We start from the raw sequence: 27,933 nt of genomic DNA, 5'->3' as shown, positions 1-27,933 counted from the left end.
CAACTAACAACATTAACTTTTAATAATGGAAACAAATTGCCATTCCAAAAACAATTTTAGGGAGGAAAAATCTTCCCTATAAAAATAAACTTAAATTCATCAAAATTATAAATATTATAACGTTTTATGCCTGCGATTTAAAATGCTCCCCTGCAATACTTACTTACCCCTTCATTTAACATCGTTCCTGTACCATCATATATTGAAGAGAAAACAGTATTACAGCAAAGCTTAGATAGTTTAATTTAACATAACAATTTGTACAATGATTTTTAAAAATCTGCAGCCTGAGTGGCCCTTCTTTTATACATTAACAATGCTGCTGCAGTAACCAGTGTTTGGGAGAGAACATCAGTCTTCAAGAACCACGAGCTGACAGAATTTCAGTACAGTAAGTTTTCCAAATTGCAACTTGTAGTGCGCACGACACTGAGCAAGGTTCTGGATAATACAGGTGAGGATGCCTATTTTAGACAATCTACTTCAAGTAAAAAAAAAAAAAAATTCACAGATACCGATCAGCTACTACTTTAGGTTCTAACAGTGTCTTAATCTGAGAAACAAATGCTTCACAAAATGTAAGCTCACTGGGATGGGTAATGAAAACACCAGGTGGTTGATAAACAGTATACTCAAACCCAAGCCATAGTATGAATAGTAAAACCAGTATAAAAACCACGAAGGCATTCCCTGAACAATAAAGGTAAAGTGTTGGATGACAATGACACTAAAACCTCATCAATGCACTGAAAAGAAGTAACATGCAAAATTAAACAAGATGTGCCATACATATTTTATAGCTAGTTTTACTCTTTTATTTTCCCAACTTTCCTTAAAAAGCTTAGGAAGATAGGATTGTCTCAGTCACATGTGTGGCACAGCACAACCAACACTACATCTGCCTTCAGCAAGATGGGTGTTCTCTGACAAGTCAGAAGAGCCACCAAGAGAAATAAATGCAATAAAAGGCACAGTTCACTTAAAAGGCAAAGAACTGAAGCACCTTGGAATTTCACAAAGAATCCATTAGGTGTCACCAAAGTGTTAACAATTCCTTGGGAATTTAAACAAAACCAAAAAGAAACCACACCTAGACTAAAAATAGACTGTAAATCCCCCTCTAGAACCACAGCACACTTTTCCCATTGTTTCCAGATTAACTGCTGCATAAAATGAGGTTCTTCCATCTGCTTTAAGGCTTTCTATTGCACCTACATTTCTTTGGTTGGTAGAAGATGCATTTTCGTTAAACTATTTCCATAAAGAGCCCCTCGATGGCGGTCAGCTCGGGGGCAGGCTTCCCTCCCTTTCTTGCTGCCCTCTGCCTCTCAGTCACGTCCTCTTTGGAACTGAGGACCTGACGGTATTAGGTCTTTAATCTAATCGACACTCCTGTCCTCCATTATGTAAGAACAGACTTCAATTTAAAAGCGAAAGGAGAGGGAAGAAGGAAGAAGAGAGGGAAAGGGAAGTTAAAAGGAAAAAGGAGGGAAAAAGAGGGAGTGATTGTCACAAAGGTGTACTGTGAGCACTTTACTTGACCAATCTCCCAACTAACAATCAGGGGGAAACAGCTGCCCCGACACAAGCTCCTTTCAGCTTTGAAAACAACCTGGGTAAAGCTATAATTTAACAGGAGTTAGCAAATGGTCACTGCTCCACCAGAGAAGCTGCACTGATTGACCTTCCACTGTGGGAAGGAGAGATCCGGGGGCTGGTCACGCAAGGCAGCTCCAGCTCTCTGCCGAGGTCTGGAAGACCCACCTGCCTGAATGCTGATTTCAGGTCAGCTGCAGTTACAAGTTCCCCTTTTTGGTCTAGCTCCTACTTTCTTTGGCTCTGTTCCCATACTTGACTCACCAAGAAAATAAACAATCCTACAATCGTTTTAACATCTCAAAACTGAATGCTTTTAAACTTCTTTAGAAGCTAATATACCTTTCTCTTTCAGTTATCAACTCTTGGCCCAAACCACCCTCCCTCAGCTCCCACCCCCACTCAAGCCTTCTTCCAAACGTGCTCTGTACTTTCTTTGTCAAGCTCCTCCAAAATCCTTCACAAATTCCTCAGAGTTCCTAGCTTCCTGTGCCTTTCAATTTACATGGATGTTTCCTCTGATATTTAAAAAAAAAAAAAAAAGACACATAAAAAACAGGTAGTTTCAACATAGGACAAATATTCAGATAGATTCCTTGTTAAGCTGTTAAAAAAAAAAAAAGTCATTTGCACGTCCCTAAAGCTTAACATCATCACATAATTAAAATAATCAAAGGAAATCTGTCGAAACCCAGAGTCCAAGCTTCAAAGCACTGTCCAATGCTCGCGATGCGACGCCAGATTCACAGCTTGCTGGGCGGTAACACGGCAGTGCGGTAACAGAACCAGCTTGCACCGCCCCTTACAGAGGGTGTCAAAGGTACAGGATGTTGCGTGACCACGTTTGGGGAACTAAATCTAGAGACAAAAAGGGGAAGACCCTCGCATCACAGGGCCAGAGAACAGCCCTCCGGGAAGTGACCCTTGCTGCTGGTCTGTACACAGGTCCTGCACCGTCCCTCAGTGACAGCGAGCCCCGCTTTAATCCGGTTTCCACACCTCGCTGAGGGCTTCTTCCAGCTTCTGCTTGTAGGCCGCATAACGCCTCTTCAGGTTCTGCAGTTGCTCATCTTCTTCCTTATCCAAGATGCGCAAGAAATTCTGTAGTTCTGGAAGGCTGAAGGCTTCCCACTGTGAGAGGACGCAGGAAGAGAATACCAGGTGTTTAATTCCCTCAAGACTTAGGAATGCCAGCCGTGAGCACGTGGAGGTGTGGCTGCTCTCCCCTGGGGCACTGGCAGCCCAGTGCCTCAGAAGCCATAGTGTGTAAGAGCTGAGCTGTGTTACCAGCTCTACCACCCCCTTCACTCCCACTCCGACCTCGGCTCCCTCCAATTGCCCTTTGGCTCCCTTCCTCGCACTGTCCTCCAAAACGGCCCTCACGAAGGTCAAGGCCTCCCAGTAGACACATTCACTGCTGACTGATCCCCAGAAGCATTAGAAACACTCCATCTTAAAACACTCTCTTCCCTCTACTTGGAGTCCTCGTTATCACTCGTTGTTTTCTCACTTCCCACAATAAATTTCATCACATCCTAAATAGTTCTCTAATCTGCCTGCTTTTCTCCATCTCCTGCCCGTAGTGCCAGCCACCATCATCTCCTCCGCTGGGATGGCCTCCTTGCTCCACTCTTATGCTCCCCAGCCTATTCCCCAAACAGCCACCCTGAACACAGATGCCCCTCCCACTATCCACGATTTCACTCTCCAGGGTTTCAGGTACCCACGGTCAACCGTGGTCCAAAAACATTAAATGGAAAATTCCAGAGATAAACAATTCCTAAGTTTTAAATGGTGCACCATTTTTAGTAAGGTGCAATCTTGAGCCACCCACTCTATCCTGCGCAGGACAGGAGTCACCCACTTTGCCCAGGTCTCCCTGCTGCAGAGACTCCCCGCCCATTGGTCACTTAGTAGACATCTCGATTTTCAGAATGACTCTCCCTGTATCACATGCTTGTGTTCAAGTCATCCTTATTTTAGTTCATATTGGCGCCAAAGCCACCCGCAAAGTGCATCCTTTCAGTGAAAAGGTACGTATATATAGGAAAAAACAGTATACGTAGGGTTCAGTACCATCCATGGTTTCAGGTATCCACTGGGGATCTTAAAACGTATCCCCCACGGATTAGGAGGGGCTGCTGTACTCTTCGTAAAATGCAAATCTGGTCATGCCCCTCCCCTGCTTCAGTCCCTTCAATGGCTTCCCTTGGCTGTTTCTGCCAAGTGTGAAAGACCCTAACATCTCTCACAGTCCCGTCTCCCCCTCACCTACAACCTCAAGTGGCTGTGCACATGTTCCCCCTCCTCCACTTTGCCTGGCGAACACCTCCACCTTCAAGTCTCGGCTTAAGACACCTTTTGTGACTTCTTCCCCTCTCTTCCCAGGTAAGTCTAGTAGGAAGGATTAAGTCTGTGGGAAAGCCCTCACTGAGCACTGGTAACCCTGATCACAAAAGGTATCAAAATTATTCTAATGATTTGCTCTGTCTCTCTCCTGCCTACACCTTACCTACACTGCATACTTCTCACTATTTGAGCTTTGTCTCTTGCCCTTGAGACTGAGTTCTGTTTCCCTAAAAGCACTTGGTACTTAACAGGCACAAAATAAATGTGGGGTTTTCGTTGGTGTTGGGTTTTTTTTGGATGGGGGGCTTGTTTTGGGGTTGTTTTTTTTTTTAATATAAGAGCAGTAGATGTCAAGAAGGGTATTTGGCATCACTCTGCCTATATGTTCTCTCCTTCCAAAAGGGAGCCCTGAGTCCTGGCTGAGAATCACTGCCACCGCCGGGAACTAGTCTGATGGAGAATTCCCAGGGGTCGGGTCAGGGAAAAACTTGGAGATAATGTAATACAAGTGAAGAGACAAGAGACGGAGTAAAACTACCAAGTGGGCTCAATGACAGAAGAAAGCTTCCCGGAGGTGAATTTTGAGCTTGTTATTAAAGAAAACGAGAAACATGGAATAGGAGAGCAAAACTTTCTACATTGGGATATTCTGTTAATTTTTAAAAATTAACATTTTACTTTTCACATATATTCCCCAAAATAAAGTAAGTTCCTCCCACTCCCTGACATCTGTGGAAAGTTTCTTTCTTCTATTCAGTTAACCTTAAAAAACTGAGAAACAAGAACACCATACAGAGGTCTAATAAAGCCATTTGGAACATTAATACAAAGCACGTTTACATATACATTTCTAATTTGTGACTTAAAACCACCTTTAAAATCCTTAGTCCCACTTTACAGATTTTAAAACTGAGGACTGCAAACAGATTTACCCAAGGTCACACTCCTAATCCAACAAGAGGATAAGTAGGAAGCAGAGTCCTGGTTTCCTCACTTTTAACCTAGAAACCCTATTCTCACTACATCACAAAACGGACAATTCATACCATTTCCTGTTCCAGACAAAAGACTAAGACCCAGAGTCTGAGAAGTTTACTTAAGTGTCTTTTAAAGTTGATACTTGATCTAGGAGGACAGTCTAAATAAAGTGCTTTCTCCTTCACCTGAACTGGCCTAAATACAATGCTCCCTACAGAAAAAATAGCAAATGATACTACATACATAAACACAATTTTTTAATCATCTGGGAAACGAGAAAAAAGATTCTACAAAGTTAAACGTTTCTCCTGGTAAAGAGACTGAATTCTCTTTTATGCCACTTTAGAGCGAATTAGCCTAGAGACTTGTTAGTGGCAAACATATGGTGAGTGTCAACTTTCAAAGTTCAGCTGGATTAGAGGAATTTGGAGGTAGAAGGGATGAAAATGACTCTGGGTGGAGATCAAGTAAAAAAATGTATTTCCTCCCCCTATGAAAATTAAAGACCAATATAATGAGTGCTGTAAAATAATTATATTGTAGACTAACTTTGGGTTCATTTCTAACAATTCAAAAACACACATAAAGCGCCCTCCACAGGCCCACCTCTCCTCCTTCCATGACAGCAGGAGGGGTGGGGGGGAGGGGAGCGGTAGAGAGAGAGACTCTCCCCGCCCCTTCCTTTCCAGTGGTAAAGTCACTAGAGTAGAGCAATAAAACAGGGCCAGCTGCTCTGTATAGTTTAAAGCAATAATGTACAATCACTTACCTCTCCAATTTCATGTTCCCGGAGAACAAAACTCAGCGTGTCTGTTTTAGGCCCTGCTACCAAACGCAGGTAGAGTGGATGTTCCCGGTCAGAGAGCTTGCAGGCGTAGACTGGGAAAGGAACAAGGAGCACATCAGACAGAGGACTGCGCCATTCCTGGACCACACTCCCCCCTTTCCGTCCTCCTTCAGATCAGGCAACAGTCCCTGTTAGGCCAGCCCACGGGTCACCACCCTCCTCATCTTATTACCAGCAGCCCAGAGGGGAATAAAGTCTATACTATCCTCATTCTAGCTGCAGAATATAAACTGTGACTTGATCCAAAAGGAAATAGTTTCCAGGAATGAACTGAAATGGGTATTAGTCCCCAAATGGGCTTATAATTAATTCTGCTCCTCCTTTTAGAAAGCAAGATTACAAACTTCAAAAAGGATCTGCAACCCCCTTAAAAACAATAAAAATACACCATCCAAAGAACATGAAATCAGAGCTCTAGGAGCAAATATCTCTGCAGGCCACAGACAAACTAAGCCATTAGATTACAAGTTCTGGTGCTACAAGCACAGCTCTATGTGTCTCATGCTACACACACACACACACACACACACTCTCACACACACGGTACTGCCATTGCCTGTCATGTTGAAAGATCTGCCAGCCATGAGGGCACTATTTCAATAGGATGCTATTACTGTCAGATTTTACAGCTGAAGTCCAGGTGAGCAGGCGAAGAAGCTGATAAGATAAAATGCCGCCTGAGCTTATCTGCATTATTTTGGCACTACTGGGTACAGCTGCATTAAAGGTGCTCATTTCCCTACAGCTATAAACTTGCCTCCATTGCTGAGCTGATGGCCTCAACGGTAGGAACCCTCAGCCTGCTCACCTCTGTATTCTGCAGGGCCCAGCCCATAGCATGTGTTAGATTGTGTACGCACACTCAGCAAGTAGCTGGATTTCATCCGCACACAACTGAGGGCATTCCTATCATGTCAGGTTAGTGTATATTCTTCTAGAGCTGCTCGAAGGCTTTACTCAGAAAAACTAGAGAAAAGTGTAACTCGTTGATTGTTCACACACACACACACACACACACACACACACCACTTTCAAATTAGCGCTTAGTGAATCACTGTGGTCTACCACTGGTATCAATTTCTGTTCGAGTACCTAACCTGACATATCTTACTCTGTTTCATGCAGTCATTTAATATGCTCTTCCGTCAGCTGAATATGGGTATTAATTTCAGACAGGGAGCCCCCAGATCACAGTGTTATTCACCCATTGTATGTGCTTGGGGTGGGGGCGGGTGCTGGGTGCCAAAATGCCCCAGTGTAATGGCCGGTGAGACAAGCTAAGGAGTCAGAACAGCCTGGAGCTGGGCCATTTACGTCACTAAGTCTGAAATGTGTGCTAACACACACGGGCCTCCCCATCCTCAAGGTCGCAGAGAACACACATCCACCAGGCCACTCCAAGTACAGATGTACATCAAACGTGGGACGTACCGTGTGTCCCCGGAAACAAGACCCAGCTGGACCATCAGCTCTAATGCGTCTTTTGGAGCAAACATTAATATAAGACCAGGTATTATATTATATTATACCTAGTCTTATATTATATTACATTATATTATACCCAGTATTATATATTATTATATTATATTATTATTATATTATACTATATTATACTATATTTAGTATAGTATAGTATAGTATAGTATAGTATAGTATAGTATAGTATAGTATAATAAGACCGGGTCTTATAGCAATTTTTGCTCCAAAAGACGCATTAGAGCCGATGGTCTGGCTAGGTCTTATTTTCGGGGAAACATGGTACTACTGAAAACTTCAAGCACACAAGCATTCTTTTTTGTCTGAAAGAACATTAACATCAAAGATACAAAAAAAAAAAGTCAACGCTATCCCCCCATGCACATCACAAAATGCTCCATAAATCCCCCTCACAAGTGGATGCCCCCAGGTGCACGATTGCCCAACTCAAAAATAAGGGCAACCAGGACACATAAAATGCATGCCATGGTCACCCTGGTTTCCAGCATCTGTCCCTGCTCTGACGTAACTGACAGATACACATACTAGTCTTCCTTCTGCTAATGAGGACCAAAAAAAACAAAAAACAAAAAAAAAACACCCTTAGTAAGAGCAGAGCCCATTCTCAGTCTTAGCATGGCAGTGTACCTTGATCTTCCCTGTAACAACGCTTGTAAAGTGCAAACTTGGCAGGGCTCTCGGTCACAAGGAACTTTTTGAGCAGGGCCTCGATCACCTCCCCGACAGTGTTGGTGCTACTGATGTGAAGAGTGTTCATACAGCCATTGCTACTGGGAGCAGGTTTCCCGGAGTTCGGGGACGTCTGTGGAGACCTGCAGAGTTCCATCTGTACTTTAATGAAGCCAGTGTAAATCCCATTGGAATTCTGGAGCGGGAAGAAAGCGCACACTTAGCTGGGGCGATGGATGGGGAACAGCACAGCAAAACAAACCAAGGAAGGGAGACCCTCTTTGTCTTACAGCTTGTGGCTCAACTTCACTCGAGATGGCCCCCAAGGGAATGACCTCAGAGGGAGGTCAACGCACTGCAGCAAAGTGCTTCCAGAGGCCAAGTCTGTAGGGCAGATGTGGCCACAGAAACCGTGGGTGACTGAAGTTCCCGACTCCCGCCTCTGAAGCTGCACGTGAAAGGTCAGGGCCCACTGGAGCCGATGCTAGCCCAACCCGCAGCTTATTAAAGCTCGGGGGTGGATCTAGGCTCACTGCTCAAAGGAAAGGACATCTGCAACCGATGACCAGCTATTCCCCACACACAAAAAAGGTCACAATTAGGACTTTGAAATACCTAAGTCAACAAGCAATGGACAGTAAGAAAACAAGCTATTTTCAATCCTACTGCCTATTATGATATGTCGTAGATGACCAATTTTGCTTTACAAAACTCCTTTATAAAACACAAATTCCATATAGCACGGAACACATGACAATGCATTTCAGCCACCTCAAACAGCAATGCAGTATTTTCAAAACAAATTCAAGCTACAGTGTGAAGTACAGATATTATAAGCACTTCCTGTCCTTTTTGTTTTAACATGGTATTTATGTCTCCTTCTACATATACAGATATTTTTACCAGCTTTAGTGACGTATAATTTTTATACAAAAAAAAACTCCGCACATATTTAATAGACACCATTTGATGAATTTTAGCACTTAATTTATGGTAGAATTACTATTTCTTAGTTGCCAAAAACAGTAACAATGGTCCTGCCTTCACTTTTTCTTTTTACATTCAGTATATTTCGGGGAAAAAATTATTGCAACGTTTTATTTCAATAAATCCTAAGGTGTTATATACAAATGACACAGTTAAAGTGGGACATTCGAAACCTCCTTTATGGTCCCTTATATTTCTTCCTTTCCACAAGATCCGTTTACAGCACTAATTCACTTGTTCAGTCTTGTGGAACAGCACTTCAAATGTTTTATCTTTGAAACATGGAAACTTGCATCTGTTTTCATCTCCATGGTTGGGGGGGAGGGAGTGGCATTTTTCTTTGATGAAAACTGCTTGAAAAGGAGAAATATCACTGCTGGAATAATGAAGAATAATCTTGGTGTTCATCTGCCCCTCTCCCTTTTTTGGCAGTCCTGCTAAGGAGGGATCCTTTATCACAAGGGTTTATATTTAAAAGCTCCTCCTCCAGGGTCACAGAATTCAGCAGGGCCTGTTCTAAACAGGTCACCCTGTCCTTTGCTGAACTCTGTCAGTTCACAGTCAATAGACGGAGAGGCAGGGGTCCAAGGGCCCTGAAAAGTGGCACCAAAAGATGGCAGGTGCCTGGAGGAAAGTCACCAAATGGGTGGGCGAGGCAGACGCCAGCCCAGTTTAAAGGAACATGAATCCTCTAGCTTTGTTGTCAGCTCTCCTTTTGTTGTCACCAAGCCCTCTCTTATACCCTTCACTCCCCACTGAGCTTCACACAGTGTTGGTACAGCGCTGCAGAAGCCTGAATCAACAATGTGTAGGAAGCTGAATATTATTTACTTGTCCGACTCTGACAAAAGTCCTAGCTCAGTTCTATTCCCATCCGTTGGCACAAAATCCCCTTCCTGACACTGTGAAATTAGTTACACAAGATAAAACGTATCTAAGGCCTTGTTAGAATCTGAGGTACCACTTATATGTTAAACCAGCAATGATTACCCTCAATCCTTTGGGGGGGGCCAGGGTTAAACAAAATATTCTTTTAAAATAAAATTTAACTTCATTTAACTGGTGTTGGGATAAAGCTAGTTCAAAATACAGCTTTAATCTGAAAGATGCAGAAACATGCCATTTTCCTGTCCTACGTATCTTGTTCATTAAACTTCTAAAAGTGTGATTCAGAGATTTTTAAAACATACAGATAGAGTGTAGTACCAACAACTTATATTTGTCTTTTGACATTATGGGTGCTTACCAAGGTCATCTTCAACTTGTCTGTAACTGCTAAATTATATTTATGAACTTTCTCTTTGATTTCCTCTTTGCTGAGGTAATTGTGGGTTTCCTTCTCTTTCTCCACATCCTAGAAGAAAAACAAGCCATGCCACATGTGAGCAATCATAGGAAAAATGCAGATAATGCAGAATTCTTGACCCCCAAGACCACTACGCCCAACTATGGAGCACTTTACCTTGAAACTCTCTCTCTCTCTCTCTCTCTCTCTCTCTCTCTCTCTCTCTCTCTCTCTCTCTCTCTCTCTCTCTCACACACACACACACACACACACGCAGACACAGTAACAAATTCACCCTCTCTCACTTTCAAATTCTCCAGTCACATCCACCAATTCTGATTCTCATTCCTTCAGACTACAGTGTTCCTGAGAAATATATCAAATAAAACTAATTTGTCAGTGGCTAAAAGCAATACTTCATTAACTATTATTTTGCAAAATTATCTTTGTTCACTTTTCCTTCTGTAAAAACACCATTCCCTAAGAGTACCTGCTAGATTGGCTATTTCCATTGTAAACAATATTTAAAGACACATACCAAAAGCTTCTCGTTAGCAAATCTTACAACCTTTATGCTTATAGCTTTAAAATATCGTACAGTGGTTAATAAATGTTAATTGGCACAAATCACTGACCTGTCAAATTATACCCAACGACCAAACACTTCCTCATGTCAAGATACAAGTAGCCAGACTTCCCCCACCCACCCCCTCTCACTCCTCATCCCTCAGGTCTCACCTCACCCCTGCCTCTCCACTCTCTGGAGGGGACAATATGAGTTAAGTGCTCTTAACACTATGAAGAATTCACTCATGGTCTAAAAGAGCTCCACCGGCATATGACAACATGCAATGGCTAATATGTGATCACAGACGGCCACGCTACTGTATGTGACCGCATGAAGCCAGGTATGTCAGGCGCCTGACTTGTATCGCATTTCATTCTCCCAACAACTTAACCGAGTAGGCACTATGACTCCAGTTTCCAGATGAGATCAAGCGCTAAGTAAATTAACCGGCCAATAGGAACTTAACTGTTCTGTAGAAGCGATGGAACTTATCTGAAGCCAGATCCCAAAGGAACTCAAACTGTTGACTGAAACCACTAAGTACTGCCACATGGCTGTGTGTCCTCATTTGTTTCCACTGAATCGAATAGGTGTCTATCGTTTCTGTGTGGGTGTGTGAAAACTTAAAGAAAGACTGCATAATGAGATTCGAATCTACGTAGCAACTCAGAAAAGATGGCGGGACCTAACAATCTTTACGGCAAAGAGACAAAGAACCGTTATATTGATTTATCCCCCAAATAAGAACTCTGAACAGGTGCCACTTTCCCAGCCAGATATGTCACACCATCCTCACAGCTGGAGATTATCCAAGCAAGCATTTGCTCCCATCTACTCACTGCAAGCTAGTGTTACACAGAATGGCTACTATAGAACGTGCATGAACACTTGAAGAGTATAAAACGGCTCTTGATCCATTCAGGTCTCAAGTTCTTTGATCTTAAGACCACGAGAGGGGTGTGCTCACTATAATTATGTCAGTAACTTTTCAATTTCAACACCGCCCTGATGAAATCTGGCAGGACAGCATTGGATCGGACTGGAGAACTACCAGCTCAAGGTGGTATGGTCCTTCCTGAGCAGGAGCCAGCCTCCACTCCCTTGGGAGCACTCTGCATGCCAATGTAAAATCCCAAAGCAATCTTATTTTTAGTGTCACTGGTTAGTTGAAAAAAACACAAAACTGTAAAGTAACTTTTCAGAAGCTTCAGTGACTATTTCTAAGGATATTTAAAACACGTATTGCATCTCTCCACTTGTCCTGCGCTTTCCCATCCACTTCATGGGTGTGGGATGTGACACTGGGAGGGCTCTAATCCTGAGTCAGTCGCCAACGAATCCCATGCCTGAGGTTTTTTAACTTTTCTTAGCCTGCTCCCTCATTTCCTATCAAATAAAAGGACCAGAGCAGATCATCTCGAAGGCACTTCCTGGCCTATTGGGATAATTTTGAAAAGATCTAATACTCTTCTCACTGGTGTAACCAACTGGTAAGATGTGTCCATTTGGAATCAAGGAAACCAAAGGCTCACTATTAAAACCTTACGAAACGGCTAACTGCATGAATACTGCAGCCATCTGCACACCCCAGCAGCTTCCCGCTCAAGTAAGAAGCAGAAGTCTAAGAATGAAGAGGAGATGGGGTGAGGGGAGTGACTAAGAGCAAAGAGCAGTTGAGTCAGTTTGGTCAGTTCTTTTTTTTCTTTTATTAAATGTATTGGGGTGACATTGGTTAATAACATTATATAAATTTCAAGTGTACCACTTTATAATACAACATCTGTATACTCTATTGTGTGTTCACCACCCAAAGTCTAGTCTTCCTCCGTCACCATATATTTGACCCCCTTTACCCTCTTCCTCCTCCCGTTACCCCCCGCCCCTCTCATAACCATTATTCTGTTGTGTGTACTTATGAGTTTGTTCGTTGCGTTTTATATCCCACATAGGAATGAAATACAGTTCTTGTCCTTTCCTCTTGTTATTTCACTTGGTCAGTTCTTAATTACAGGTTTGGCTGATGCTTACTGACCTTAGCACCTATCCTTAGACCCCTCACATCTGCATTCCCAAAAGCTGGAGGAAAATCAAAGGAGCAAGCCAGTCTGGGAAGAGCAGCTTTCACTGGATCACCCACACAGGGACAGCTGAGACATGCTTGTGTAATACCTCCCCTGCCTTCTCAGACATTAACCCAGGACACTGTAGGGAGCAATAACAGAAAAGAGTTGGACCCAACGGTCTCCAAGAATCCTTCCAAGGTGGAACCCTCAGTACTAGAAGAAAGTAAATCCCAGAGAAGCAGCTAAAACCTAAAAGGCTATACTCCTGTGTTGGGTTTTCCGGTTTCTGAGATGTAAGTGACCTATAACCTATTGTATTCATGTTCGGTGTACAACGTAAGGATTTGATACACACATATATTACAAAATGATCACCACAATAACCCTAGTTAATAACATCCATCACCTCCCAGTTACAACTTTTTTTCTAGTGAAGAGAAACTTTAAGATCTACTCTCTTATGTGATCCCGTATTTTTAAGTCAGTTGGTGTAGCATTTGTACACCACGGCCACGGACCAAGACCTGCTCACTGAGCAAGTCCTTGCTGAGCTCCTGCTGTGCACCAGGCACTTCCCTGGGGGTGGGGAGGTCACCTCCACCCTCATGGACAAGTCAAGTATGAGGGAGGGATGTCAAAGAAAAAACGCTTCCCAAATGGTAACTGAGCCTGGTTTCTCCAAGTGGAGGAGTCAGGCTACAGGGCAATGACAGGAGTCATGTGCTCAGGACCCAGAGCAAATGACACTGGTTTCTTTCAGTGTCAGAATTGGAGAAAGGCTCCTGATTTGGAAAACTTCCAAACTGTTTACCTCTTTAACAGAGATCGACGCCCTCTCCTCTCACATAGGGAAGAACCCTCCTACCCTTCCTTCGAATACAGTGCCCTTGGGAATACAGCTGTCTTAGCAGGAAAGAGGAAGAAAAGATGGAAGCCAGGAGAAGTAGGTACCATGGGGACAGAGGGTGAAAGGAAGGAGAGGGTTAAAAAAGAAAGCCGTGTGGCAGGCGTGGAACAGATAAAACAGAGGATAAACAGGAATCTTTCATTTTGATGGTGAGGAGAGGAAATGGCATGGGTGCAGCCGTCTGAGAACACATCGGTGATTGTTCTTGGCAGCCGGGAAGGGTATGATGCCACAGCTGAGCGTCCGTTTGGGAAGTGCCACGTCCTCTTTTTTTATAAGCCCCTTGTCTTTTACATTCCCCCAAACTCTCCAGTTCCTTGGAAGGAGAGAGTTCTCCCACACAAAATGACAAACCCTGGGCTCCTCCTGTCTCACGTTTTCATCCAGCAAACTCTGCAGGCTGTTGTTGGGTTCACAGCAGTTCCTGGGTGGGGTCACATCGCCGTTTTCTCACTGGTGAACTTTCTCATGTAAGGGACACGCCCAACCCCACAGCCACACAGGACTCCTCAGGCAGCGGGGCCAGACTGAGCTGCAGGAGTGGAGCCGATCTCAGCTCACGGCTCACAAATCAAGGCCTCCCAAGAATATACCTCTACAGACATGGGCAAAGGGTCTGAGAATTATTTATACTCTTCTTGCTAACTTTTCTGTCACTCTGAAATGATGTCAATAGCTAAGAAATTATTCCAAAGTTAAAAATATAACAACAAAAAACCCTAAACAAATATAAAGCTACATTCAAGAGAGTGAGCGAGAAGGTGGACACGTCCCTACCACTTCCTCTGTTTTAGACTAGTGAAGGAAGGCCTGCAGGCCACGGTTTACACACACTTAGGTCTGAATGACAGCTCCTCTACGTTCTGGCTGTGTGACCAAAGGCAAGTTATTTAACCTCTCTGAGTCTCAGCTGTCTCATCTCATTAAAATGTGCAAAGCAATACATACTTTATAGAACTGTTCTGAAAACACAATACAACCCACTATTCAACAACTACTTATTGACTGCCAACTGGTGCCCGGCTGTGTGCCAAGCACTTAAAGCTGGGAAAAACAGTTGTGGTTCCTGCCTTTCCGCCTTTTCTTGGCTAACAGCCTGCTCCAGTTTGTCTGACTCCCCTCACCCCATCCCCTTGCTTTTGGGGTTTTTGTTCTTTTTTCCTTTTTCTTTGGTTTGGGAGTTCTGTTGTTTTTTTTGTGGGTTTTTTTTGCACCACAGACTTAAGAAATAAAACTACTGACCCTTTAAAAAAAATGCAAATAGCACAGATTCTCTGAATGGGAACAATACACACACAGTGTTCCGTGACAGGGGCATGGCACACACTCTGTAGTGGGGTCATCATTCTCTCCACAGGTGGTCCCACAGCTCTCATGTGAAGCTGCTCTGACTCCTGGCCAGGTTTGAGGTCCAGCCTGTGTCAGGAAAGAAGGGTAAACTTACTAGGCCAACAGGTGCTTTCTCTAAGTGAGGCCGGATTCCAAACTCACAGATTCCTATTTTTCATCTCATTTCCGGGTGTAGAAATGTCCCAAACAGAATGGGGTACCCAGCGCGATACAGACAGAACACGTGCCAGTCTTGCATTGTGTACAGAATAAAACATCAAGCACCTTTCATTCTGAGACCACACTTCCTTGGAGCAGGGGGACCCCCTCACTGCAAATGGAATTCAGGGATAGCTCGAGCAGAACGAAGTCATTTAGACATCTTCCTTCCAGGCTCTGTTCCAACAAAGACATCAAATGAAGTATCGTGGGCCAAACCAAAACAGAAAATCTTCTCTGGGAGAGATCTTTCCATTGCAGTCAAGGGAGGGCCCTGTAAGCAAACCAACCCAGGTTTGCACCATAGCACGGTGCTGACAAGTGACTTCCAGGGGCTAGAGAGCAAACTGTTTGGGGGCTGAACAGAAACTTTCAACAAGTCAAGTTAGGTACTCCGGCACTCGATTTTACAGTATGATTAGCAGGGAAAAACTGTCCTGAGATGTCTCTTAGGCGTGTGAAGTGGAAACCCTGTGGTAATACAGGAAGGGCTGTCACACAGAGCTAAACCCGCAAGGCCCCACAGGAGCCTTTTGGGAGCTCGTCCTGCTTGACCCTCATGACTGTGTATGAGAAGGACCGTGGGGGACAGCATTTACAGTCAATGATCTTTGTCAGACGTCCTTCGCTTTCGGTACCACAAGAGGCTAGAGTAGGTAGAGGTTCTGAGGGGGCCCAGAAAGTCTTCCCAAATCAGGATCAGCATTGCGGATACACATCAGTGCATCCGACAGAATTACTGCATCCAGTGATGGAAACGTCCCGCATCTGTGCTGTCCCAAGAGGAACCTCCAGCCACACGTGGCATCGCAGCATTTGACATATGGAGCTGAATTTTCAAATGTTACGGTTCAATAACGTAAATGTGAAGAGCCACATGTGGCTCGGGTGCCCTCCTGGACAGTGGGAACCTAGACCGTAATGTGCACAGGTGGAAAGGAAGAACGAGGCAGGAAAAGACCAGAAAAAAGCAACGCAGAAATAATACGTTAAAGTAAAAGGACAACTAATTGTTCAAGAGCCAACAGGAGTCTCTTCCTGAAGGAAAGAATCAGAACAGTTGCTTCTGAGGTGCGTGGCGCTGTTGCTCTTGACCTTAAAAGCACAGCAAAGCACAGAGCGCTGCTTGCTGCTGTGTTCTCACGGCACCAGTACTGGCCATCGGCCGGGTGCCACGTCCAGAGACCCACGCTTATCTTGGTATCTGGCCATGGCATGCTGACTCATGCTGGCCACTCCAGGGTTTTGTCCCCCTGCCAGATGGGAAGAGTTTCTTTAAATCGCAGGATACAGACTTGCAGCCCCTTCTCCATTTATGAGGATTCAGGAACACATCTTGCCCCAATTCAGCTTGCGGCAACGGTCCTATGCGGCCACATAAGATGTTTGCTGTTCATGTTTCCAAAAGCAAATAAAAAGGAAGGAAGGGATGTAACAGGCCCTCATCCTCCTGGATCACGAGATGCATTACTTATCTCATCTCCGGGTCGGAAAAGTAAATGGAAAAACAGAGAGGGACTGCCGAACGCAGGACACCAGGTTCCCCAAGACTCCCCCCTCCCCACCCCACCCCCAGACTAATGCTCCCTCAAAGACGTTCTGCAGACAGAAAGGGCACTCCTCCTCCTCCTCCTCCTCGCCCACCCCCTCGGAGATTCCCAAAGTTCTTTAGAATGCTAAAGGCTCTGAGCAGTCCTGCAGGTAAGTAACCTGTGTAAGCACACAGCAAGGAAACTTGAAGAGAACAGGCTTCATAAGGCTGTAAGTGTGGCATTCATTAATTATGAGCAAATGGGGACATTACACAAGAAAAGGTATTTCTTTTCTCTTATTAATTATTCATTTAGTGAGTGGATTCTGTGTTCATTAGGGGATATTAGCACACCAGAACCATATCTGTTGAAGTTGACAATTTTAAACAATCTCTTTGTTCCCAAGGCTACTTGTTAAACAAAGAGAATAGCAGAAGGGAGTCTAGGTGGGTATTTTAGATAACTTCTAAAAAAAAAAAAAGGGCTTCAAAAATAGAACTAGGCAGCAACCTTATAAGGATGCAATACTGTACTAGCCTTCTCTCAAATGCGAGAGAGAGAGAGAGAGAGAGAGAGAGAGAGAGAGAGAGAGAGAGAGAGAGATCAAAGGTGCCATCTATTGCCTTTAAATTCTTCCAGGCTTAGCCCCTACCACTCAGCCTGCCTAACTCTCCCCTAAGAGCACCACCCCCCCCACCCCCCCACCCCCGCCGCCCAGATCCTCCTCCCCAAGGCCCACTCCACCCAGGAAGCTAACCGCAACAGCCCCCACCTCTCTGTCTTAGGAACCCCTATGTTACCACTTCAATGCAAGAATAGCCTCCACAGCACCTTCTAGGGTTTGCAGTTTACTCTTGCCTCCCAACAAATCAACAGTGTTTTAACTCTCTCGTTCCTGACCCCAGAACTAGCCTGACGCTGGGCGGAGAGGAGGGGCTCCATCCCTTCGGAACCGATGTTACCAGGTCCCAGAGCGCAGCTACAAGCCTGCCTTTACCATCAATCCCCTTTTGTACATCTTATCAATCTGCATGAGGCTTTCTGCTTGCTTCTCAAAACTGAATGAATCTGCAAGGGCACACAAAAGGCCTTTATAATACCAGACACAAAGTTTTATACGCTTCTGTTATCCATCTGCACCATCAAAGAAGAGAGTCCTTCAAAGCATGCCCCTTCAATACCCTCGCACACCCGGGGCAGGGAGAACAGGCACAGGCCCAGCATGTTAATAAGATTAATTGCAGTTGTGATACGGATTCAAAGAGTTTCATCTGGGCCTTCCATGACCTCACTTTTCAAACCCCCTGGATACCAGTCCGCCATACCCTATATGGTTGTACTTTGAAAACCGGGTCGCGTGCCAATAGTCAAACAGCCACTCATTTGTGTGGAGCCAGAAAACAAACTTGGAGGTGGACCAGTCTCCCCGGAGCGCCCCAGCTTGAGGTCCCAACCTCAAGGCATACCAGGTTACACTCAGACTTAGAAATCCCAGTCTGACATGTTTTCAAAAGGGACTCAATTAAGATGCTATTCGTTTCTGAAAGGTGATACATTTTACAACTGGCTTAACTTTCTTCAAATTCTAGGTGAGTTGGGTAACAAAGAAAGGAGAGATTATTAGAGGCCTCAGCACCAAGCACATTCACATCCAGCCAATCAGCTTTGATCATTAGAAAAAGAATGGCTGGAGGTGAGTCAGCACTCTTGCCTGGCCCACCTCTTTTGAGGTCTCCTTCGGAATGGAAGAAGCAGAGGATTCTTCTGTTTTCCAAGGAGGACATGTACTCAAGGGACTGCGTTCCCCTGATTATTAAAAGAGCATTGAACTGTGGTCTCTTGCAGCAGTAATTTTTCTAACACTCTATACCAGCTACAACACTACCCTGACCAAGTACCTACAAAGTAAGTCCACTGGGTATTATGAAAATTAACTGGAAAAATAAATATAAGCGACTGCACAGAAGCTAGGAGAGAAATAAGACTGACATTACAATGCCACGTGGTTGACACAATGCCCACCCTAAATTCTACATTAAAACATCTGGGTGCTCAAGACTCTCAGGGTCATCCAGCAGCCATCCATTTCCTTCGGCTAACAGCAATTACAATCGTGGCTCTGGAGCCACAGCCCACTAATTCAGATTAGGCCAGGGAGATTAGAGGCTCTTACGAATGTCAGAGTTTAGAGTTTGAAGGTCAGGCGGCCGACCACCTTACCCTTTATGGGACCTTTGAACCTTGGCCATATGAGGTGGTTCCAGAAAAGGGAAATGAGCAAGCTCATCTGGAGGTGAGCCAAGCACAGGAAGCATAAAGGAATTCTGCAGCAACCAAGGAAGAGGCAGGTGGAACCCATCTGGGCAACTCAGCAGGCTCCGGGTTGCTCCAGCTCCACCCACGGCAGGAATCTGAAAATCAAGGGCCTTGTAAATAAATGGAGTTGTCGCCTTGCCAGCTGAAACCTAATTTGAACAGAGGACAGAGAGTCTCAAGAAAATTAAAAATGTCTGTAGACCAGCACTCCAAGAAAAATGATCAGAAGCAAGCTTATCCAAATACTACATGGTAACTTCTTCCTTGCAAATTATAATATGGAGTCTGAGTTGCCACCATATAAAAAGGAGATTTAAAAGCAACTTAGGTTCTATGTTTTCAGGCAACAAAGAGTTAAAGAGTGTAGATGACAACAACTGACTTGTTCCAGGTGACAATGTCCAGGGAGACAATCACATTAACTCCTTTAAAGCCTGGATTTGTAAGTCCGCAGTTCTTAACTCACTGAAGCCTCACTGACGCACTAGTCCAAACACACCTGTAGAGCTCTCTCTCGTACCATCTGAGGCATAGGGACAGCACCACAGAAGTAGGGAGAGAATAGGCAGTCTTTCTCAGCCAGATGTCCGGACCATGAATTTCTTTTCTTTCTTTTTTTTTTTTTTAAATAGAGAAACTTGAAAGTCTGAGGGGATCACAACAATTTAAACTGTTTTAAATCACTCTTGTCCCATTAATTCAATCCACTCCCTCTTCCTGAATTTTCCTCCCCTTCATCTTACACTCCTCCAAGATAGCTCTTTTGATTAAGCCTGTTCCTAGCCCTTAAAAGGCATGGCTGAAGTACCAAGTGTACAAGGACTCGTTCTTCTGCCACAGGCAATATGTGATGAAGAGCAAAGATGGACGCCGCCTGCTGCGGTCCATTCTCAGGACACTGATATATGCGGAAAACAGGAGGGGAAGCACACTTACATACCCAGCTCCACCTTAGCGGCTATTTCTTTCACAAGTGCAGCCCAAGGTGTTGGTTTTATCTGAGGAATCACCTTCCTCCTTCCTATCAAGAAGGTCAAAGTACTCTGGAGTCATCAAAAGATATGTTAGAGCAATTCAAATAAAAATCAGGTGGATTAGTACCCTGAAGAGCTTCCACACCAACAATTTCTGAAGATACTCTTTCTACAGAAACCCTCTCCAGCGCTCCACCTTAGTGGTAGATGGGGTGAAAAACACAAAAGTCCCAGGGAGAATGTCAGGGACACAAGATTCGTTAGTCAGAGGCTTTGGGTGAGTCAGGCAACATCCAAAAAAAGACCAGCAGGGGAAAGCCCAGGAAGGCAGACCTCCCGCAAGAAGAATGCCCAGGACCTGGAACCCCTGGCCCACCACACTTAACCCAGCCAGGGGCTCACTCCCAGCCCAGACCTGAGGGTTCAGGCAGTGCCCAAAACAAACACTTGAACTTTATACTTGTGTGTGGAGGTGGGGGTGGGGGGGCGGGGGGTGTCTAGACACCCCTTCTCCTTGATTCTGCTTCCTTTCCCTTCCCTTTCTGGTCCCTTGTCCAAAACCCGGACCAGCAAAACTAGCCAGCCCAAATCCCTGGGACGATGGAGGAGGGGAGCAGCATGGTGGCGGCTGCCCGCACTGAATATCACCTTTACCCAGGTCCAGGCACAGAGCCACAGCCCTCACAGTCAGACTCAGAATTCTCACAATAACCCTGTGTTTGGGTACTGCTATTATCGCTATTATCTATATTTTGCTAATAGGAAAACAGAGGCTTATGTGGAGTAATGTGCCCCAGAGGCAGTGGTTAGTTAGTGCAGGGGCTGAGTAAGGCTCGCACTCAGGTCTGTCTAATTCCAAGTCGACTCAACCAAGAAAGAAGGGAAACACACTGCAGTGGGGGACAGTGAGCGCAGGCTGGGACCCTCAGGCTTGCACATCATTGGCTTCTGGAAACTTAGTTGTTTTGATAAACAGTATTCAACCTGAATTTTGGAGGGTGAATACAAATAGCAATTTGTTAGAGAATTAGTAATCTCACCGGGAACACAGAGACTTAATTTAAAAATTAGAAAATACATGCCCAGCATTAACAAGATAGCTAAATAAATATCTTCAGATCATAAGAGGGACCAGGAGCTATTAACATGAAACCTAGAGAAAAGTTTAACTGAAAAAAAAAATCTGAGGAAAAAGTATAACAAGTATGACAAGCTATGTGCCTAAAGACTAGAAGGAAATATTCCAAAATGTTAAGTGTTTACGCCTGACTGGTGAGGTTTGAGACAGTGTTTTTCTTTCTGTACAAAACTTTTATAAAATTCTCAAGATCTTCTCCAAAGTCTGTATAACTTAGTTGGGCGGGGAGAGTAAAATCTGGGGGGGGGGGGGGGAACTTTCATATATAAAAAATAAATTTTGAAAACAGCCTTGGAAACAACAGTAAACACAAAGCAGTTCAACACTTGGCCAGAACCCCCTTTGATGTGTCTATGGCCATCAGGGCCTCGTGGGGGGGGCGACCCTCAGATAAACAACATTGAGAACAGAAGCACCGTGTGGCAAAGCCATCCATTGTCCTTAAGGCTGACAGCCAACAGCGCTTACAGGGATCAACGTGTGGAGGTTGCTGCAGAGTAAACCCGAGATCCTAACAACGGCTTCTCTAGCCGTTAAAAAAAGGAAACAGACTGCTATTGCCAACAAGTGCCGAGAGAAAAGGTAGGTGGTTGTTTTTTTTTAACATCACCCTATCAGTTCACCAGTGTATAGATAAAAGCCACCCCTCCACTTGCCCTGGAAATTGACCTGCCAGGAATTATTCTTTTGGATAATTTACAGCAATTTACCTTTTTTTTTTTTTTTTCTTTTTGTGGTTGTGCAGAAGTGTTTGTGTGGCTTGCAGAAGTGGGTTCACACACCCTGCAGCTCTGTTTTCCTCCTGGTGTGCACAGGAAGTCCAAGGCCCAGAGGAAGTGCCCTCCCGCCCCACCTTTCCTCAGCGCTGGGGGTCAGTGACCCGGCCAGCACTACCCCCACAACCCGGCCCAGGTGGGGGATGGGGGGACACGGAGCGGGGCAACTCAGCTGGGAGTGTGGATGGAAAACCTGCTAAAAGTAAAATTTGATTTGCCGTGAAAGAAGAGGAACTGAATTTCATTAATGAACGCATTAGCATCAGGGGTCTGACAGACAGACACATTTGGATCCCCGTTGCGGGGACACGGCTTCACAGCTGTACCTCACTATCGCTCTGGACAGGAAGCCAGTAGCAGACCATGAAAGAGGAGGGTCACAGGGGTGACACACAGGATGTGCGCCTGCTTAGGTCGGCATCCTCAGCCCCCGAAACCAGTGTCCCTGAGGGTACTGGGAGCTCCCTCACTATATAGAGACTTTAAGTCTCCTTTTCCCTAGTTTCTTAGCTCCTTAGCCCCTGGCTTTGATTACTCTTCTCATCAGTTTCTGAACCCTAGACTAAAGATTGCTCCTAAGGTGAATCACAGCATGTCTCTCAGATAACTACTTAAAAGCCTGTGACTTCCCAACATCCCTCCAGCCATTCCGGACCCCCCAGGCCAGTATACTTGTTGATTGCAATCATTGAAGCCCAAAGTTCTTTTCAACCCATTCTGGGCCCAGCTCCCGGACAACTGACACCACTTAAATGACTTGGTTGAATGGTCACAGGCTCCATAGAACTAATGGATTTATTAATTAAAATCTACTTTTCCTCATTCAGGGGCCTTGGGGATACAGAGGATACCCCAGCAAGATTGCCAGTCGCAACCAAAGAAGCCAACGCATTCTTCCAGGCGGATCCCAGACCCCTTCCTCTCATCTGAGATCAGACAGGGTGAGAGTTCCATGAATCCCCCAGTAGGTAGGGACGGCTCCGTGCCCCTGTCCAGCAGGAAGCAGATACAGAAACACAGACCTCTGTCCCTCGACTTCCCATAGAGGTTTTATGGGGATCACTCTCTCAAGGGGAAAACAAGGCAGGCAGTCAGAGATAGGCGTCGGGTCTCTGCATTCCTGCATAACCCATAGTATTCAACTGCCTAAAAGACCTCCCCTCTCGGTCCAAATCTTCGTTTTTCATTGTAATTATCTACCCCTCTAAGGAACAAATGGGTACAAAATATCCAACTAGATTAAACCAGCCACTCATACCTACAGTTTAAAAAGATGAGGTAATAATAGCCTCTTGTCAATCACAGGTATCAATCAAGTGGTCCCTTGCCTGGAAAGGAACCGCCCATTCTAGAGAAAAAAGGATAAAAATTCCAATTCCTCGCCAGCCAGGCCACTGGCCCTTTGGGCCTTTTTGACTTTTGAGCCTCTTCAGCCCGTTCCAAATTCTTTGGAGTGTACTATCTCTTTTCCTAACGGCCCTTGAGCCACTGCTTTCTGCTTGGGCCCACTCCTATTTCTTTGATCTCTTCTAATAAACTGCTTTTTCACTACTTTACCTGGACATTTTGTTCAATTCTTTGCTAGAGACGCCGAGAATCTGGACACCACGCCGAGGAGGGCCCACCTTCCAGTAACATAAGGGAGCGTAAAGACCGAGACTACAGCACATGTGACACGTTCTGGTCCAGACCCCTCACACAAGGATGTGGCCATGTCACCTTCTGCACCCCTTCACTTAGACCACCACTTTCCCATGCCCAGGAACTTTTGCATAAAGTCCTCTACCATGTATAACAAAACAATTTTTAAAACAGCCACTGAAAAAAGGTCCTAGAAAAGAACTGAGAATGTTTCGAATTGAAAGGTATTTGTTCCCCAAGGTTACACCGGCCACATGGTTCGACTCCTAATTCCAAGATCAATTCCAGGCGGAACACAAGTTTTTCTAGAGTGCGTGTGACATTTAAAATTCTTTTAGTTCAGGACTTCACTTCCTTGGGAACAATTTTTTCTTTTTCTCTTCCCAAAAGATCAAAATTAAAATAGTCCACTTCCAAGTCTCACTCTGCTGAGAACTGACCCCTAATCCCCAAGTTTTCTGAGGCTCCAAGCCTAGATTAAAAAGAAAGAACAAATGAAGAAACAGAAACTCATAGCCACAGACAATAGTTTAGGGGTTACCAGAGGGTAAGGGGGGAAGGAGGTGGTAGATGAGAGTAAACAGGATCAAATATATGGTGATGGAAGGAGAACTGACTCTGGGTGATGAACACACAATGTGATATATAGACGATGTATTACAGAATTGTACACTTGAAACCTATGTAACTTTACTAACCATCATCACCCCAATAAACTTTAATAAGAAAGAAAGAAAATAAAGAAAGGAGGGAAGGAAGAACAGAGGGAGAGGAGGAGGGGGAGGAGAGAGGGAGAGGTAGAGGTAGAGGGGGGGAGAGAGAGAGAGAGAGAGAGAGAGAGAGAGAGAGAGAGAGAGAGAGAGAGAGAGAGAAAGAGCGAGCCAGCAAAGGGAGTGGTAAAGGCCCAGGCCCGCTGGGTGCTCTCTCCATTACTGAAGATGAGGAAGTAGAGGCCAAGTACTAGCCCAGGTTATTCAACAACAGTTAAATCCAATGTCACCCTCCCAGGAGCCCTCCCGGTAGAAATTTCAAACCCACTGTAAGCATCAACTGAGGTCAAGGTCACAGAAGTAGTGAACACGAGGCCTGGCTACCTGCAAAACCATGCCCTTTCTAGTCTTACTGAATCGCCTCCAAAGCTTAGGAGAAAAATCTGTTGTCAACTATCTGTTGTGATCTCGGGAAAGCATATAACCTCTCCTGGTGTCTTTTTGTTTTTTCATTTTTTATTTTTTTACTTCTTAATAGGGAAGGAAGGCTTTCTCTCTCCAGCCTATCAATCTCCCTCCGCTTCAAGGACAGTATGCACAGCCAGCCCTTCCTTCTGTCCTCACTTGGAGGGGTGGGGTGGGGGGCAATATTCTGCCCTGACCCTGCAGGAGGGGCTGTCCCTAGGACAGCACTGGAGGTTGGCCTCAGGAAGGCCACTTGCCCACAGGAATGAGCCTCATTCTCCATATCAGCTTTACCTGTTATCAGCAATAAAGGGAAACTTGGGTCTCTACCTTCCTCATTCCTGTCTTCCACCTCAACTGATTCAGAACTCAGGGAAAAAGATGCAATTTGGTAGTCCTTGAAAACCCAGTACCTGTAAAATGGGAACATTTCTAAGACAAATTCTATAGTCTAAAATAGAAGCAATGACTCCCTTCTCACAAGAATTTGTAATAGAACACACACACACACACACACACCCCATAATAACAGATAAAATCATTGTTCCTCAGCTGAGGCAGACACACCACATTTCTGAAAGCACAGATATTGTTTTAAAAACACCAACAGGCCTTCGATATGTCCAATGCCAGCTAGGGCTCAAGCAGGGGAAGGATGGCAGTGGTTGCCCTTCGCCCCCCCAACCCCCCCACCCCCACACAGTCTACTCTGGCAAAGGGCTTATACCACCACACCCTAATTTGTCAACACTTCTCTCCAGCCACTCCCATCTCAACCAGTTTCTCTCCCACTTTCTTTCCTGTCCCTGACTTAATTTTCACATGAAAAGATAAATCTCTTTGTGTACACCCCCAACAAACAATATTTGCTTTGGTTTCTGCCTAGTATATGGACCCATTTTGGCATGTGACAAGCATTTGTCAAGCACTTAAATATTTAGCAAATAGCTGTGTGAGGCCCTAGAACGAAGGACAGAGTGCAGATTCCGCCCTTCGCAACAGCAGTGGGACACAAAAAGCGATGCTAAAGAAGGATATAGTGACAGGTGGTCCCAAGGGAACAGCAGAGAAAACCCTCAGGAAGGCGCCCTACACGAGGTGAGGTCCAAGCTGGAACTGCCTCAGAGAGTTGCAAATTCTCCCTAAAAAGATCAAGTCATGCCTAGTTTGCTTCCCCATCAAACATGTTATCTGGAGCTCATAAAACCATAGAAAGAAGTAGCTAGAGCACCTAATGGAAGGCTTTAAAAAACCAGAGTACACGGCTCAAATCAGCTAATTTTAGACAAAGAGAAAATACTGTAGCATGCTGCTAAAGGGTATTTTTAGAGTGTTTCAGTTAACCACTCTGAACTTCCCAGTAGGAAAGAAGGGAGGGAGAGAGGGAGGAAGGAAGGAAAGAAGGAAACTATTTGAAATTTATTACAGGAGAAAAAACAGTTTTCCTACATTTTGCCTCATTTCTTTCATCCTAAAACAAAAAATAAACTGACATTCTGTAACTAATTCCATTCTATGCCTAAATATCACTTTTGCTTAGTACTTGGGGAAAAAAGTTGCCTGCAGCTGTTATTTTTTCGTTTCTTGAGAAAATATTATAAAATATTGAACAATGTAAAGCATATATGAGCAACAGGCAATAAATTAGCACAAAATGGTAAGTTTCCTTCCTTTTCCAACACCACTCAAGAATGGGCTCCAACATTTCCTAGCCCAAGAGCAACCCCAAGCCTACCTTAGCCTCTTAAAAACCCTCTGACTGGCCCAGCCTAAGACCAACCAAATTCCAAAGTTTGTGATGGGAAGTTCCAAAAAGTTCAGCTTTCACTATGCGCAATGGCACCTGCTTATTTTCTGCAAAAAATAGATCAGTCTTGGAGAACTTGACTGTAACACCCAATGCCCTGCCACTCCTTTTTAAGATGTGCCTAATTTAGCCTCATTTTCCTGAAAACGCCCACAAGGAACCAGATTCCCCTCATCCTTTGATTCCTGGATTCCTGACAGTTGGCAAATCTGCAAGAAAAACAAACCCACTTTCAAATGCTCATTGCTATCACACTTGTGCATTCACATTTTCCCCATTCTTTCAATAGAGACCAATGAGCGCCTGGCCCTGTGTAAGGTGCTCCAGGAAGATGCAAACACAGATCCTGGTTAAGGAGCTCAGGACAAAGACAACAGTGCTGGCCGATTCCTTTGGCATGAGCTCCAGTCAGCAAACACTTACTGTGTGCGTTACTATGTGTCAGGCACTAGTGCAGACCGCCGTGGGTTTAATCCCATCCCTGTGGAGGAAGTGAGCTTCACTTATTTTTGCAGAACCATTTCTAAATTGCAGACGTAGCACTCTACCCCTCCATCCTTAGGCATTCATCTCTGAATAATGAGGACTGTCTCCTACATAATCAAAACACCCTTATCATACCTAAGAAAATCAACAATAATTTCTTAACAACATCCAATATCCATCCCATATTCTGAGTTCCCTATCTGGCCCAAAAATATCTCTCGTTTTTTATTCAATCAGTGTTCTCATGTTGGTTTGCTATGTCTCTTTGGTCTTATTTTAAAACACTGAAATCAACATAACTTCCCTCCATATTCACTAAAATGTCAACATTCAAAGATAGGAAATAAGCATAAATATAGGAGGGGGGAGTAATATATTCTAGAACTTAAAGATTTCATTTCCAGATAACTGGAGTATTTACTGGGTGTATCAAAAGTTCTAAACTGCTAAGTGCAAAGATGGTCAACTAATGATTCACCACAAGTTCCCAGCTGCCTAGAGAACCTCAACATCAGGAATCCCGAAGACAAGGGAAGGGAAAGGAAGGGAGAGGAAGGGAGGAGAGAGGAGGAAAGAAAAGGTGAATGTGATACAAATCACAAAAGTCTCAACCTCCCAAGGGAGTCGATGACCAAACTATCTGTTAGGGTTTTCCAGCCTATTTCGTTCCCTGCAAAAGAGCTTAGAGGCTGGACTATCATTCCTATGGGAACTAAGAATAAATCAATCAGCAATAAACCAGGTGAACAGATCAACTTAGAAGAATGCAAAGTTAGAAACTTCCGGGAATTTAC

At 44.5% G+C, this 27,933-nt stretch overlaps 1 protein-coding gene across 2 annotated transcripts in view; it reads right to left on the bottom strand.

Moving 5' to 3' along the window:
- The window catches only part of RASSF3 (Ras association domain family member 3), a 116,508-nt gene continuing 88,575 nt past the window's right edge, over positions 1–27,933 (bottom strand). For both annotated transcript variants that reach the window (XM_081060594.1, XM_081060593.1), the window contains exons 2-5: positions 10,170–10,277; positions 7,895–8,132; positions 5,693–5,802; positions 1–2,727 (exon numbers count right to left, since the gene is read on the bottom strand). In XM_081060594.1, coding sequence (XP_080916720.1) covers positions 2,578–2,727; positions 5,693–5,802; positions 7,895–8,132; positions 10,170–10,178 — 507 coding nt within the window. In that variant the 5' untranslated portion in view covers positions 10,179–10,277 and the 3' untranslated portion in view covers positions 1–2,577. The remainder of the gene's footprint in view (positions 2,728–5,692; positions 5,803–7,894; positions 8,133–10,169; positions 10,278–27,933) is intronic.

The sequence above is a fragment of the Rhinolophus hipposideros genome (assembly GCF_964194185.1).
Source record: "Rhinolophus hipposideros genome assembly, chromosome: 9".
Classification (NCBI taxonomy): Eukaryota; Metazoa; Chordata; class Mammalia; order Chiroptera; family Rhinolophidae; genus Rhinolophus; species Rhinolophus hipposideros.
This window is presented reverse-complemented; position numbering and strand designations above follow the sequence as displayed.